Source organism: Littorina saxatilis, linkage group LG8, assembly GCF_037325665.1.
Source record: "Littorina saxatilis isolate snail1 linkage group LG8, US_GU_Lsax_2.0, whole genome shotgun sequence".
Lineage (NCBI taxonomy): Eukaryota > Metazoa > Mollusca > Gastropoda > Littorinimorpha > Littorinidae > Littorina > Littorina saxatilis.
The window spans coordinates 3,840,020-3,855,592 of record NC_090252.1 but is presented as its reverse complement, the minus strand read 5'-3'; the positions used below and the strand labels follow the sequence as shown (position 1 = coordinate 3,855,592).

Below are 15,573 nucleotides of genomic sequence, written 5' to 3'. Positions count from 1 at the left end.
ACACACACACACACACACACACACACACACACACACACACACACACACACACACTGTTTACCTATTTTTTTCTTTGTGTGTGTGTGTGTGTGTGTGTGGTGTGTGTGTGTGTGTGTGTGTGTGTTTTGCCTTTGTGTGAGAATGTGAGTGTATTTAGGTGTGTGTGCAAAATGTCACGGAGTCCTGCAAGTCGTGAATTTCCGCCTGGGCTGACTGACACTGCTTGTGACTTTAATGTTTTCAATTAGGCAATGACGTCATAATTATGACGTCAAATGACTGTATTCCGGCAAAGCTCTGGAATGATGGCTGCCAGCAATTTTCTGTGCGATTGTTCCTTTGACGACAATGTGGGCAATTGTGCGAGGCAACGCGGATGGTATTGAAATATCCCCAGCTTTGTTGTAAGGTTGCTCCAGCGTGCAAACTCCATTCTACAGCAGTGCACGTGCACTCAGCAAGAACGTGATGGAAACAAAGATACTTGCCGTTTTTATTCTTAGCTTTTTTGTCTCCATTGGTAAGTACTACGTACGCTGCTTTTGCCACGCGCCAGTAAATACAGTGACATTTTCGTTTGGCTAAAATCTGATAACGCACTGTCAACACAGTCATGTTCATATCCTTAAAAGAGTATTCAGTGTTTTCATGCAGCTAATGCAACTCATGTGCCAGCTTCTTGTTATTCCATTCGGGATCAGCTCGTTACTCCCCCGGCTCGTTACTCCCCCTTTGGGTTAGGGTTAGGGTTAGGGTTAGGGTTAGTAACAATTAGCCGGGGGAGTAACGAGATGCTCCCATTCCATTCTACCCGTATACACCCATTCTCAGCCATGCGATACAATTGCCATCACCTTAGGTTATTTTTGATACCCGAACCTTGTTAAAAACATCTGATTAACTTGACAAGGGGAAGTAAGCGCTCTAAATGCACACGACATGTGTAATAGAGTGAGTGAGAGTTATTCGGAACCATTCTCCTGGCACCTGAGAGAATTGAAATGAACAAGCGACGTTCATCCTCAAATTAAACTTGTTAAGGCCAACAAAAACAAAAAGTCTGTTTACGGTAACATACGCCAAAAAAATAGGGTCCGTAGGTCGGGATTTTTTTTATTTTTTATTTTTTTCTCCAAAAAAACATATTACATTTTTTAAGTTATTTTGCCAAAAAACAAAGACTTTTTTTGTTTTTTTCCCAAATGCCCCCCAAAAAGTCTAGGGTCGCGCGAAAAAATAGGGTCGGTCGGGATACCGTAAACAGACTATTTTTTGTTGTTGTAGCCTAAATACATTTAAACTTTCGTGGTGACTTTAGACAGTAGGCGGCTGGGTTATGGAACTGTTGCGTTACACATTTTAGGGACGTTTTTCCACTGCAATCTAAGATGGAGTAAAACAAAAAAAAGGAATTTATCATTTGATAACACATTTTTCGTCCGAAAACTCACGTCTGTTTGACCTGCCTCCAGCAATCAAGTCATAGTGGGGTCAACATTTCTGAAGACATTTTTTTCTCTCATACATTTGCGATGCTTAGATCTTTGAAACTTCCAACGGTGGTTTCTATTATACCTGGCAAAAATTAATAACATAAGGGTTTGCCGTTTCTTGCTTACTATACTAATAGGCACAAACGTAAATAATGTGTTTCCGTGATACTGTATAGATGTGGAGTTTCAAGGATTCTGTTGACCAGGCAGAAAGTTTGCTGTTATGGATGTGACAAAAATCTTGATGAGGTGCGGCAAGTTATTTTCAACCTCATCGAAAGATATTGCCTTATACATTTACGTTTGAAAAAATACTGAGCTCAACTGTAGGTAATAATTATGCTCTCCAGCAAAAAAGCACCTGTGATATTATGTTTTTCTCTCGCTGCCAACCTTTTATGAATCAGGCAACGATAAAACGAAGATAATCACGTACAATCTTATTTGTTTTGCATTTGAACTGTGTACGATGAAATCTTCAAATCAATGAGACTATGAATTTTAAAAAGACGCCAAAGAATCTTTGTGTTTCGACTCCGCTTTGACGGTGCGTTGAATTAACTAAGTTGGACAACAGTAGTGCACGAACATTAAAGTTACTAAACAGTGAAGACACTTTTGCATATTCGAAGTGAAGTTTACTCAATTGTTGGAGCAATACAACTTTCTTGAATCAAAATAATTCAAATTTTCCACTCAGAAATTCTGTTCTATCTAGCTTATTTTATCTGCAATGGATGTAACTATCCCATGATCCTTTTGGGTTACATCTATGAAGCTGACGGGCAGTGTGGCATAGTGAATATTTTATTTTATTTTATTTATTTTTATTTACGAGGATTTATATCGCGCACGTATCTCACCACACAAGGCGACTCAAGGCGCATGTTACCTATTAATGCCGTGTGAGATGGAATTTTTTACACAATATATCACGCATTCACATCGGCCAGTAGATCGACTGCCTTTAGGCGCTGCATCCACCTTTCACGGCCTAATCGGAAGGTCTGGAGTTCAAATCCCGGCCGCGGCTGCGTGGTAGGTTAAGGGTGGAGATTTTTCCGATCTCCCAGGTCAACTTATGTGCAGACCTGCCAGTGCCTTATCCCCCTTCTTGTTTACACGCAGGTACAAGACCAAGTGTTCACACAAAAGATCCTGTAATTCCATGTCAGAGTTCGGTGGGTTTACACAAACACGAAAATACCCAGCATGCTTCCCCCGAAAGCGGCTTATGGCTGCATTGATGGCGGGGTAAATACGGTCATACATGTAAAATCACTCTCGTGCAAAAACACGAGAGAACGTGGAAGTTTAAGCAAATGAACGAAGAAGAAGAAGAAGAAGAAGAAGAAGAAGAAGAAGAAGAAGAAGAAGAAGAAGAGAGAAGATATATGAAGAGATACGTAACGTGAAGGTTTCCCCCGCCGAACCACCTGAACAAGCATGTAATGTCGGGTTTTTACACCCCCGGTATAGGGGTGTGTATAGGATTCGGTCCATGTGTTTGTTTGTTTGTGTTCGCATATATAGATCTCAAGAATGAACGGACCGATCGTCACCAAACTTGGTGAACAGGTTCTATACATTCCTGAGACGGTCCTTACAAAAATTGGGACCAGTCAAACACACGGTTAGGGAGTTATTGGTGGATTAAGATTCTACAAGGACTTATAGAGGGACATCTTCATGGTCAAAGGGAAATAACCATTCTCACTCAGTCACTGCCACCAACTGAGAAGGTTATTTCCCTTTGACGGGGGTGTTTTTCCTACCTCATAGGAATTTCTTGTTTTTTTACAGTTACACACAACACACAGCGTTCAATGGTAACAACATTGATTAATGTGTTAACTTCAGATGGAGTTTTCATAAAAGAATGTGAACAAATGAAAAGACAAATCCAAAAATGCCCCAGCAGGAAACAGACAATAACACTAACGTGCGAGGGTCTGCTGTCCGATGAGGGAGCACAGTGGGTCGTCAGGACAAATACTTCAGGAGTTACCGTCGCATCATTTATATGCAATGCACCGACTCTGTCGTGTAGTTCAGCACACCCAGACTTTCAAATATCTAGGCCTACTGCAACCACCAGCGTGTTGTCCATAACAAACAACCATCTCAAGTGGTTTAGAAACGGAAACGTGAGCTGCTCTTCAGTGAAGAATTCTTCGAACATCTACACGTGCGATGCGAGAGCTAAAGGTAAGTCGTCATTAGCGCTTAAGTTATTACTAACAGTGGAACCCCCCTTTCAAAACCTTCAAAATTGGAGAAAATCAGGTCTTAGAAAAGGGGAGTCTTTAAATGGAGGTAAATTTACACAGCTTATGAACAGAAAATCTAAAAAAAAAACAAGGTCTTAAAAAGGAGGAATTCCATTGTACAGGTATGTCACTGCACAACTAATAGATCAACATTGTACAGGTATGTCACTGCACAACTAATAGATCAACATTGTACAGGTATATCACTGCACAACTAATAGATCAACATTATAAAAAATAGTTGCAGAAGAAGAAGTAAATACAGCACTTCATTTCGTGAAGTCGATGTTAGTTTATATTTGACACAGGTTAATTTCAGCAATAACTTGAATAAGTGACACAATGACGGGATAATGTTCACTGATGGTGGTTTGATATCACTTTAGATGTAACTTATTTCTATTCACCATGCCATTAGTATCATCAACGTCCCGACAAAAGTCTACACGCACGCAAGGTAGCATTCACATGTTTCAATGTCATTGTTTGCCTTTGGGTGTATAGTGAATACGTCACCTCTGTTTCCGACAAAATCGACGACAACTCGAATCGGTTGATCTCATAGACATAGTCAGACTGCTTCAAAAAAATTTGCATTCTTTTCTGAAGTATTTAATTTCATCTTCGGGAATTACATGTAAGTTTGTACCTAGATAGGTATTCCGCCGAAAGCGGCGTATGGCTGTCTGAATGGTGGGGAAAAAACGGCCATACACTTAAATACCCACTCGTGCAAAAACAATAGTGAACGTGGGAGTTTCAGCCCAAGAAGAAGAAGAAGAAGAAGACCAAAAGAGCTAAACACAGAGGGAAGAAAACGCTCTGAGGGGCCTGGTGTATCAGCTGGTAGAGCACTGAGGGGCCTGGTGTATCAGCTGGTAGAGCTCTGAGGGGCCTGGTGTATCAGCTGGTAGAGCACTGAGGGGCCTGGTGTATCAGCTGGTAGAGCACTGAGGGGCCTGGTGTATCAGCTGGTAGAGCACTGAGGGGCCTGGTGTATCAGCTGGTAGAGCACTGAGGGGCCTGGAGTATCAGCTGGTAGAGCACTGAGGGGCCTGGTGTATCAGCTGGTAGAGCACTGAGGGGCCTGGTGTATCAGCTGGTAGAGCACTGAGGGGCCTGGAGTATCAGCTGGTAGAGCACTGAGGGGCCTGGTGTATCAGCTGGTAGAGCTCTGAGGGGCCTGGTGTATCAGCTGGTAGAGCACTGAGGGGCCTGGTGTATCAGCTGGTAGAGCACTGAGGGGCCTGGTGTATCAGCTGGTAGAGCTCTGAGGGGCCTGGTGTATCAGCTGGTAGAGCACTGAGGGGCCTGGTGTATCAGCTGGTAGAGCTCTGAGGGGCCTGGTGTATCAGCTGGTAGAGCACTGAGGTGCCTGGTGTATCAGCTGGTAGAGCTCTGAGGGGCCTGGTGTATCAGCTGATAGAGCACTGAGGGGCCTGGTGTATCAGCTGGTAGAGCACTGAGGGGCCTGGTGTATCAGCTGGTAGAGCACTGAGGGGCCTGGTGTATCAGCTGGTAGAGCACTGAGGGGCCTGGTGTATCAGCTGGTAGAGCACTGAGGGGCCTGGTGTATTAGCTGGTAGAGCACTGAGGGGCCTGGAGTATTAGCTGGTAGAGCACTGAGGGGCCTGGAGTATCAGCTGGTAGAGCACTGAGGGGCCTGGTGTATCAGCTGGTAGAGCACTGAGGGGCCTGGTGTATCAGCTGGTAGAGCACTGAGGGGCCTGGTGTATCAGCTGGTAGAGCACTGAGGGGCCTGGTGTATCAGCTGGTAGAGCACTGAGGGGCCTGGTGTATCAGCTGGTAGAGCACTGAGGGGCCTGGTGTATCAGCTGGTAGAGCACTGAGGGGCCTGGAGTATCAGCTGGTAGAGCACTGAGGGGCCTGGAGTATCAGCTGGTAGAGCACTGAGGGGCCTGGAGTATCAGCTGGTAGAGCACTGAGGGGCCTGGAGTATCAGCTGGTAGAGCACTGAGGGGCCTGGTGTATCAGCTGGTAGAGCACTGAGGGGCCTGGTGTATCAGCAGGTAGAGCACTGAGGGGCCTGGAGTATCAGCCGAAAGCGGCGTATGGCTGTCTGAATGGTGGGGAAAAAACGGCCATACACTTAAAAACCCACTCGTGCAAAAACAATAGTGAACGTGGGAGTTTCAGCCCAAGAAGAAGAAGAAGAAGAAGACCAAAAGAGCTAAACACAGAGGGAAGAAAACGCTCTGAGGGGCCTGGTGTATCAGCTGGTAGAGCACTGAGGGGCCTGGTGTATCAGCTGGTAGAGCTCTGAGGGGCCTGGTGTATCAGCTGGTAGAGCACTGAGGGGCCTGGTGTATCAGCTGGTAGAGCACTGAGGGGCCTGGTGTATCAGCTGGTAGAGCACTGAGGGGCCTGGAGTATCAGCTGGTAGAGCACTGAGGGGCCTGGTGTATCAGCTGGTAGAGCTCTGAGGGGCCTGGTGTATCAGCTGGTAGAGCACTGAGGGGCCTGGTGTATCAGCTGGTAGAGCACTGAGGGGCCTGGTGTATCAGCTGGTAGAGCTCTGAGGGGCCTGGTGTATCAGCTGGTAGAGCACTGAGGGGCCTGGTGTATCAGCTGGTAGAGCTCTGAGGGGCCTGGTGTATCAGCTGGTAGAGCACTGAGGGGCCTGGTGTATCAGCTGGTAGAGCTCTGAGGGGCCTGGTGTATCAGCTCGTAGAGCACTGAGGGGCCTGGTGTATCAGCTGGTAGAGCACTGAGGGGCCTGGTGTATCAGCTGGTAGAGCACTGAGGGGCCTGGTGTATCAGCTGGTAGAGCACTGAGGGGCCTGGTGTATCAGCTGGTAGAGCACTGAGGGGCCTGGTGTATCAGCTGGTAGAGCACTGAGGGGCCTGGAGTATCAGCTGGTAGAGCACTGAGGGGCCTGGAGTATCAGCTGGTAGAGCACTGAGGGGCCTGGTGTATCAGCTGGTAGAGCACTGAGGGGCCTGGTGTATCAGCTGGTAGAGCACTGAGGGGCCTGGAGTATCAGCTGGTAGAGCACTGAGGGGCCTGGTGTATCAGCTGGTAGAGCACTGAGGGGCCTGGTGTATCAGCTGGTAGAGCACTGAGGGGCCTGGTGTATCAGCTGGTAGAGCACTGAGGGGCCTGGAGTATCAGCTGGTAGAGCACTGAGGGGCCTGGAGTATCAGCTGGTAGAGCACTGAGGGGCCTGGAGTATCAGCTGGTAGAGCACTGAGGGGCCTGGAGTATCAGCTGGTAGAGCACTGAGGGGCCTGGTGTATCAGCTGGTAGAGCACTGAGGGGCCTGGTGTATCAGCAGGTAGAGCACTGAGGGGCCTGGAGTATCAGCTGGTAGAGCACTGAGGGGCCTGGTGTATCAGCTGGTAGAGCACTGAGGGGCCTGGTGTATCAGCTGGTAGAGCACTGAGGGGCCTGGTGTATCAGCTGGTAGAGCACTGAGGGGCCTGGAGTATCAGCTGGTAGAGCACTGAGGGGCCTGGAGTATCAGCTGGTAGAGCACTGAGGGGCCTGGAGTATCAGCTGGTAGAGCACTGAGGGGCCTGGAGTATCAGCTGGTAGAGCTCTGAGGGGCCTGGTGTATCAGTTCGTAGAGCTCTGATGGGCCTGGTGTATCAGCTGGCAGAGCACTGAGGGGCCTGGTGTATCAGCTGGTAGAGCACTGAGGGGCCTGGTGTATCAGCTGGCAGAGCACTGAGGGGCCTGGTGTATCAGCTGATAGAGCACTGAGGGGCCTGGTGTATCAGCTCGTAGAGCACTAAGGGACCTGGTGTATCAGCTGGTAGAACACTGAGGGGCCTGGTGTATTAGCTCGTAGAGCACTATACTTGGGATCCTTGGGTCGTGGCTTCGAATCCAGGAGGGCATAGACAGGAGGGCATAGACAGGAGGGCATAGACAGGAGGGCATAGACAGGAGGGCATAGACATGAGGGCATAGACAAGAGGGCATAGACAGGAGGGCATAGACAAGAGGGCATAGACAGGAGGGCATAGACAAGAGGGCATAGACAGGAGGGCATAGACAAGAGGGCATAGACAGGAGGGCATAGACAAGAGGGCATAGACAGGAGGGCATAGACAAGAGGGCATAGACAGGAGGGCATAGACAAGAGGGCATAGACAGGAGGGCATAGACAGGAGGGCACAGACAGGAGGGCATAGACAAGAGGGCATAGACAAGAGGGCATAGACAGGAGGGCATAGACAAGAGGGCATAGACAGGAGGGCATAGACAAGAGGGCATAGACAGGAGGGCATAGACAGGAGGGCATAGACAGGAGGGCATAGACAGGAGGGCATAGACAGGAGGGCATAGACAGGAGGGCATAGACAGGAGTCAAGTGTATGTGCAGTCTGAGAGACGGATCGATAACAGCGTTACCAGCTTTATACGTTTTTAGAGGTAAATAACCTTCATACATATATAGCAAGTTTGGAATCATATGTCACGATCACAGCGGGATAATTTTCTGGTAAAAAAAAAGGAAAAAAAGTCATTTTCTTGAAATCAAAGGTAGTAAAATCTAGCCCTTTCGGTTTCAAACTTCATCTTTCCAGGTATGTCTTAAGTCTGTTGGTTCTAAATTTAGCTGACATTTCAATGGAAGAAGGGACTCAAAATCACGACAAGGATTGGAAATCTATCATTTTATTTGAAGCGTCTCCCGAATAGTTTCTGAGTCATATATCGTAATAGGAAAGTAAGTCGCATGAGTATTTGCTTTTCTCGTATTTTGTGTATGTTCGTTTGACGGACAGATTGCAAGTACAGATTCAGCCTCAAATGTTCATACTGGCGAAATAAAGTTTAGCTCAGCAGGCCTGTAAGTCCAAACAAATGGTGCACTAGCCTTTGGCTAGTGATTCTGAAAATGTACTATCCAGAGAGCAAACTTTACTAGCCAAATCAACAATTTGTTTCAGCAACTTAACTCGCATTTGGCGAGTAGATGAACTATTCGCCGGTTACACGGCGAGTACAATACTCGCCACTTTCAGGGAAGCTCACTTCTGTCATAGATCTGTATGATTGTGTTGTATCGCATTCAAAACGTGATTAAAAAGATTTTTTATTTTTTTTTAAAGTTCAGCTCAGTTGAGTTCTCTGTTCTCTCTGAGTGACAGGGGTGGAGTACGGAGGGAGTCTGACCTGTCCGAGGGAGTGGAGAGTGGGTCAAAAGGTCACGCTAAGGTTGACTATTGATCGCTCAAAATGGCTGTCCCTGTGTAAGACGATTTCGCACAGACGGAATGCGTGGTTCAAGGTCAAACGGACGATAACTTCTTATAAGTGGGACACCGTGTGCGTCGTCAGCAGCATTACCTCGCCGGGTACCTGCCAAGGGGACTTCACCCCAGGCGACATGACCTGTGGCTGCGTCAACTCGACTGCCGAGAGCTTCAACCTCGAGTACAACTTCATCATGGAGCCGCAACGATTCGGCCAGTGGAGCGCAGAGACCTTGTGCCAGAGGAGGGCTAAGAGCAAGGCCATTGCGTTTCGTGCTGCTCCGGAGTGCTTCGCCAGACCAGGTAAAGCCTGTCCTTCATTGGACCAAGTCGACTTCGCGAAGCTTCCGGAACGAGAATTCGTCCCTTAATTGAATTACTTTCAGCATAGCTTTGCGAAGTCCAAGGGAATGAACTCTTCTCGTTCGAGTGTGATTTTTACGTCCATTTTGAATCAAAAAGCACTCTTCTTTCAAAAAGAACAACTTCGTCACAGCTACGGCGTAGCTTCGCATGTCACAACTTGCGAAGCGTTGTAGTGGACGAAGAACTTCGCCGTAGCTGCGGGTTTTCGGTATAAAGACTTCGCGAAGCTTCGCGTAGTCGACTTGGTGCTCAATTAAGGACGGGCTTAAGGCCCGGGGGTGGGAATAATAGATGGTGGGGCTTAACGTCCCCACAGGAAGCTTGCCTTTTAGAGATATGTATTTGGTGATATTCTAGAGAGAGGGGGGTGGGTGGGTGGGTGGGTAGGGGTTCTTGTATGATTGTGTTGGCAGAAGGGAGAGAGTGTGGTGGCGTTGGTTTGGGGGCGGGAGAGGGGAGGGGGGGGGGGGAAGCCGTGTTAATCAGAAATAGATAAGAAAGTTTCGGAGTTCACAGAGCCTATTTTGGTCGGCAAGGGGAAATGAAGGAATTGTAGAGGGGGGGGGGGGGGGGTGGTGTGGGGGGGGGGGATGGTGGTAGGTCTCGAGTTCACCAAGCCTATTTTGTTCGGCAATGGGGAATTGTGGGGTGGGGGGGGGGTGGTGGTAGGGTTCGAGTTCACCAAGCCTATTTTGTTCGGCAATGGGGAAATGGTGTAATTGTGGTGGGGTGGGGTGGAGGGGTGGTAGGGATCGAGTTCATTTGGTCGGCAAGGGGAAATGATGGAATTGTTGGGGGGGGGGGGGGGTTAGCTCATTGACTACTATCACCATCTCGCCAACTATTTCTACAACTACCATGATAGGCTCGCCCTCGACGACCCGTCGGACAACTAACCCCACCACTCACGCGCCTGAACCGAACACAACAGTCTGGACAGCTGAGCGGAATGACAGCCTGGAGACAAATACCTCCACCAATGACACAGGTACGTGTGGCAGGCTGACGCAGTAATCGCCCTTGACAAAGCGTCTTCGTGGTTGTTCCCCTTACTTCCAAGGCAGCTGGGTCCGTCCATAGACCATTTATCCTGGACCGCCAACTAGCTCTCTCTCCGCTCTTTCTCTCTATTACGAGGTAGCGGCCTCTCGCATTTAGGAACCTACGCTTACATGGCCTTTCAGAAATCAGGGGGATGTCATATCCGGTGTCGATTGTAAACATGGACGAAGTTGCCGAGGTAAGTTCTGAAAATGCTAAAATAAACTCAGCTAAAGTGCATTTGGAACATGTTTTTCGATGAGTTTTGTTAAGTTTAGTTTGGAGTTTTGGAAAATCTAGTTCATTGCCACCTCCCATTGTCACAAATAACTGGAGCGTGCTTTCTTTTCACTCTCTTCGAATCGCTGGCCTTTCAAACCGGACGCTAAGCCCCTGAAAGTCGAGCGTCGTAACCTCGAAGGGTCACGTGTCTATGGTCCGTCTAAGGTGAATTGCATGGCTCCACCCCCCCCCCCCCCACCCCTCTCTTCCTCCTGCTGACTTTGTCTTATTCTTTCTGGTTTGCTTTAACTACAATTTTGATCTAGATAGTTCCACAGTTTATTAGTAATATTATGTCCGACATCTTATTTGTGTTATTTTCCACGTAGGGCGCTTAATATAAGCGTCCGCTTGAGTTCGTGTCCCTATTGTTTATCGTTGTATTATTGTATCATGTTTGATTTAATAAAACATTGTTTAAACCAATTGCATGCTCAAAAAGCAGTGATGTACAAGGTCTGATCGCAGTGTTCTCTGTGCTATGCGAGGGCCACTCATTCTGTTTAGCAATCTGGGTTTTTAACAACACCTACAACCAATCTCTCTACTACGGGTTTTGGAAGAATCAGTTCTCGACATGTACACATTTTTATCATCCTCTCTTACAGGATTGTCACTGTCAGGATTGTCTGGAATACGATCAGTATGGTCAGTGGAAACAAAATACGAAAAACAAAAGAACTTCCTAGACTAATTTTCGTCACAAGCGCATCCCGAAGCCGATCAAATACTTTGACACATGATACAATTTTATTGAGAAAACATTGAAGGAACTTTTATTTTATTTTAAATGTATTGGTAAACTTAATTAACGGTGCGACGGACGCGCGTGAAGCATGTTTAAATCATGGTCGTTCAAATGCAGTGTGGAGTACGCTCATTTGACTGAAATAACACTAAGTTCGTTTGAGAATACTCCGACTGCAAAAACAAGGGTTCCCCGGTCTCATACATATATTCAGAGCGCTTACTTCCCTTTGTTGTTTCTCAGAAATCCGTGCCGCAGCCGCCTCAAGCCCAGAGAAGGAGGAAGAGGACCTCACGGTGGCCGTAGCGGTAGGGGTCACTGTGCCCGCTGTTGCCGGCCTCTTCGCCGGCCTCTGCTGGTATCTCAGGCACTCGGGCAACGCCTTGGGTGTTTTAGAAATCATTATGAGCGGGAGTTCTTTAAAAAAGAAAAAAAAGAGAGTAGCTTCAGACGATTCAGATTTGAGCGAGACAGCAACCGGCGGCGAACGAGTAAAACGAAAGAAAGACGGGAGCCAAGCTTCGGACGAGACGAATTTGAGCGAGGCAACGTCCGGTGGTGAGCCAGTGTCGCCACAGGCCACACAGGATGATGGGGCTTCAAGCCCGTCTGTGGCCTCTACAGCAACGACGCCATCGTCTGCGTCAACCGCGTACACTGGTTCAGAGGCAATGTCGTCATGAAGCTAGTAGAGTGTAAGACAAGCGAGTACACTGGTTCAGAGACAATGACGTCATGAAGCTAGCAGAGTGTAAGACAAGCGAGTACAGTGATTCAGAGACAATGACGTCATGAAGCTAGCAGAGTGAGACAAGCGAGTACAGTGATTCAGAGACAATGACGTCATGAAGTTAGCAGAGTGTAAGACAAGCGAGTACAGTGATTCAGAGACAATGACGTCATGAAGCTAGCAGAGTGTAAGTCAAGCGAGTACAGTGATTCAGAGACAATGACGTCATGAAGCTAGCAGAGTGTAAGACAAGCGAGTACACTGGTTCAGAGACAATGACGTCATGAAGCTAGCAGAGTGTAAGACAAGCGAGTACAGTGATTCAGAGACAATGACGTCATGAAGCTAGCAGAGTGTAAGACAAGCGAGTACAGTGATTCAGAAGCAATGACGTCATGAAGCTAGCAGAGTGTAAGTCAAGCCAGTACAGTGATTTTAGAGACAATGACGTCATGAAGCTAGCAAAGTGTAAAACAAGCGAGTCCCCTCTTTGTTTGAGTATGTGAAATTCTCATTTTTGAGTTGGGGTGTAACTAATGTGCATTCAAAATATTTTCACGCTCGATGCGCTCTGCACTGAATTGATTTCTGTGTTTTGTCACGATAACAGTGAATTCCTGCTTCATTCACGATCTACTGTATTTCGGAAATTACGTATTCAGAAAATAAACCCAGGTGTAAAATAATCTGACACTCACACTCTTTTTTTTTTTTTTATAGTTTAGCTGTCACTGATGTATGCTTGCCGATTGGTGTTTAACTCCAGGAAGATAATACGAGCGTACACAACTGAATGTCCAAAAAATATGAATTAGTAAACTAGTATATACCCCCTTACACTTTGAATGGCTTGGGACAGAGAAAACTATACAAGTTCATGTTGCTATAGTGATTGTGTAATAAAAAAGAAGTAAGTGCAGTATCTCTCGGAGTGAGTTTGCATGCGTGTGTGTGTGTGTGTGTGTGTGTGTGTGTGTGTGTGTGTGTGTGTGTGTTCGTGCGTGCGTGAGTGCGTGTGCATGTGTGTGCGTGCGTGTTTGTGTGTGTGTGTGTATGTGTGTGTGTGTGTGTGTATGTGTGTGCGTGCGTTAGTGCGTGTGTGTAAGCTTTTGACTCACCTGAGTAATTGATGAGTGGACAAATAACTTAACGTTGAGGTTATCTCGGATGTTTTTCAAGCTAGACCTCTAAAACTTTGCACATTTTTAGGGTTAGATGATTTCACGAAGTGACCCCTGTTTAGTTGACCCAGGTCAAATTTTAGGGTCACAGCGGGGTCATGTTCGTTTCATAAAAACCTAACGTTGAGGTTATCTCGGATGTTTTTAAAGATAGAGCTTTGAAACCTTGCACACTTCTAGGGTTTGGTAAGTTCCCGACTAAACCTAAGTTTGATTGCCCCTCGTCAAGGTTTGGGGTCACAGGGGGTCATGTGCGATTCATAATAAGTCAACATTGACGTTATTTCAGGCGTTTTTTAAGCTAGAGCTTTAAAACTTTGAACACTGTCTTCAAGGGTTTGATAAACTACCAATATGACCCTAGTTCGGTTTACCCCCGTCACATTTTGGGGTCGAAGCGGGGTCATGTTCGTAAAAAACTTTACGTTGATAGTTTCTCAGCCTCCAAAATTCACACAATTGTAGGTGTTGATAATCAGCTGACGTGACCAAAATGTTGCGTGTTTCCATCAAATTTCAGAGTCACAGCATGAAAATGTTCATCCCTGAAATATCCACTGATCAGTTAGAGAGTGAAATACCAGAATAGACAAAGATCAAAGCCCGCAGTGGTTAAGGCCGCCGCAACAAAATGTATGGCTTAAAGGGCCTTTCCGACACCGGCTAAAAACATAAACAAAGTAAAATGAGTAAAAAAAATAAATAGATACATAAATAAATGAATGAATTAATAAATAAATAAATAAACCATTGGGCGCAGGCTAACAAACTATTAATTGCACATTTGATTTCTTAGCGCACGACAGGAGTGTTTTCACAATGTTCACATCAAGTTTTGGGTAAAGAATTTATATGCGAGTGACATTGCATTTTGCTGGGCGATGTGTGGCACTAAAATCAAACTTGAAGAATACATGGAATAACCTAGTTTTTTTTGTAGTTATTGAAGTGACTTATAACAATGAATGAAAAATGTGTAAATATAAATGGACACAGATCGACGTTGCTATGGAAACAGACACCATATTGGAATTCTAGGAAACGGTTTTACAGCGACATCATACATCAGAAATCCTTGATATTTGTTTGGACCAAAGATACACATGACTTTTATCTACAATCATGTAAAACGATATTTTTACTAAAGACTACAATTGAATTTATATTAATGTTTGTAATAAGGATTAATGAATTTCTAACCGCATATTCAATAATCCTTATTTCAAAAATTAATATAAATCATCTTTTCTCAAACAATCATTCTACATGATTGTACATAAAAGTCATGTGTATATTTGTGCCAAATATTAAGCATTTCTGATGTATGCTGTTGCTGTAAAACCGTTTCCTAGAAATCTAATATGGCGCTGTTTATGCCAGTGTCCATAGCAACGGCAGTCTATGTCCTCTAGTATTCACATATTTTTCATTTCTTTTCATAAGTCACTTCAATAACTACCCAGAAAAGTAGTGCCATATAGTTCCTGAAATGTGGTGTTATCTTTGCATGATCTACATAAATTATCGAAACCCGCCTTTTCCTACTTCTGAAAGAATGATACATACACAGTAAAAGCTACACGAAATTCGATTTTTGGAAAAAAGAATGTAATGTACTTAGATTTTTGAGAAAAAACACACACCAACAAAACAGTCAGGTTCACAGAGCTAAAACAGTGACAACAATGGGACATGTGTGTGTGTGTGTGTGTGTGTGTGTGTGTGTGTGTGTGTGTGTGTGTGTGTGTGTGTGTGTGTGTGTGTGTGTGTGTGTGACAGGATGTTATGTTCAATCCGCACAAATGTATGCTTTGTTATTTAGAAATGTCCTTCACGGTTGTCCCTGTCTACCCGGAAACGTTGTGTGTGAGTTGTTATGTTAAAGCCCCAGTCTGCCTCAAATGGTTTACAGAACGATTTAAATCTTCTCATGAAAAAAGCAGTTCTAAACTTATGGATCACACTTACAATAGCATTTAACATCATTAAATGACACAGTTAGTTTGAATGGCTATTTAGCTTGCTCAGTGGCCTAGTGGTAAGACGCCGGCCTCCCAAGCGGAAGGTCGTGAGTTTGATTCCCGGCCGCTGCCGCCTGGTGGGTTAAGAGTGGAGATTTTTCCGATCTCCCAGGTCAACTTATGTGCACACCTGCCAGTGCCTTATCCCCCTTCGTGTGTACACGCAAGCACAAGACCAAGTGCGCACTGAAAAGATCCTGTAATCCATGTCAGAG

General features: G+C 45.8%; 1 protein-coding gene across 2 annotated transcripts; it reads left to right on the top strand.

Moving 5' to 3' along the window:
• Positions 1-237: 237 nt before the first annotated feature.
• On the top strand, positions 238-12,825 carry LOC138974928 (uncharacterized). Of its 2 annotated transcripts, XM_070347638.1 has the most exons (5): positions 238-520; positions 3,297-3,701; positions 8,885-9,292; positions 10,221-10,343; positions 11,670-12,825. In XM_070347638.1, exons 1-5 carry the CDS (start codon positions 469-471, stop codon positions 12,107-12,109), a joined length of 1,428 nt encoding a protein of 475 aa, XP_070203739.1. In that variant the 5' UTR covers positions 238-468; the 3' UTR covers positions 12,110-12,825. The 2 variants fall into 2 exon arrangements, with proteins under 2 accessions (XP_070203739.1, XP_070203740.1); XM_070347639.1 differs by lacking the exons at positions 238-520; positions 3,297-3,701 and having other exon boundaries at positions 8,785-9,292.
• Positions 12,826-15,573: the final 2,748 nt, after the last annotated feature.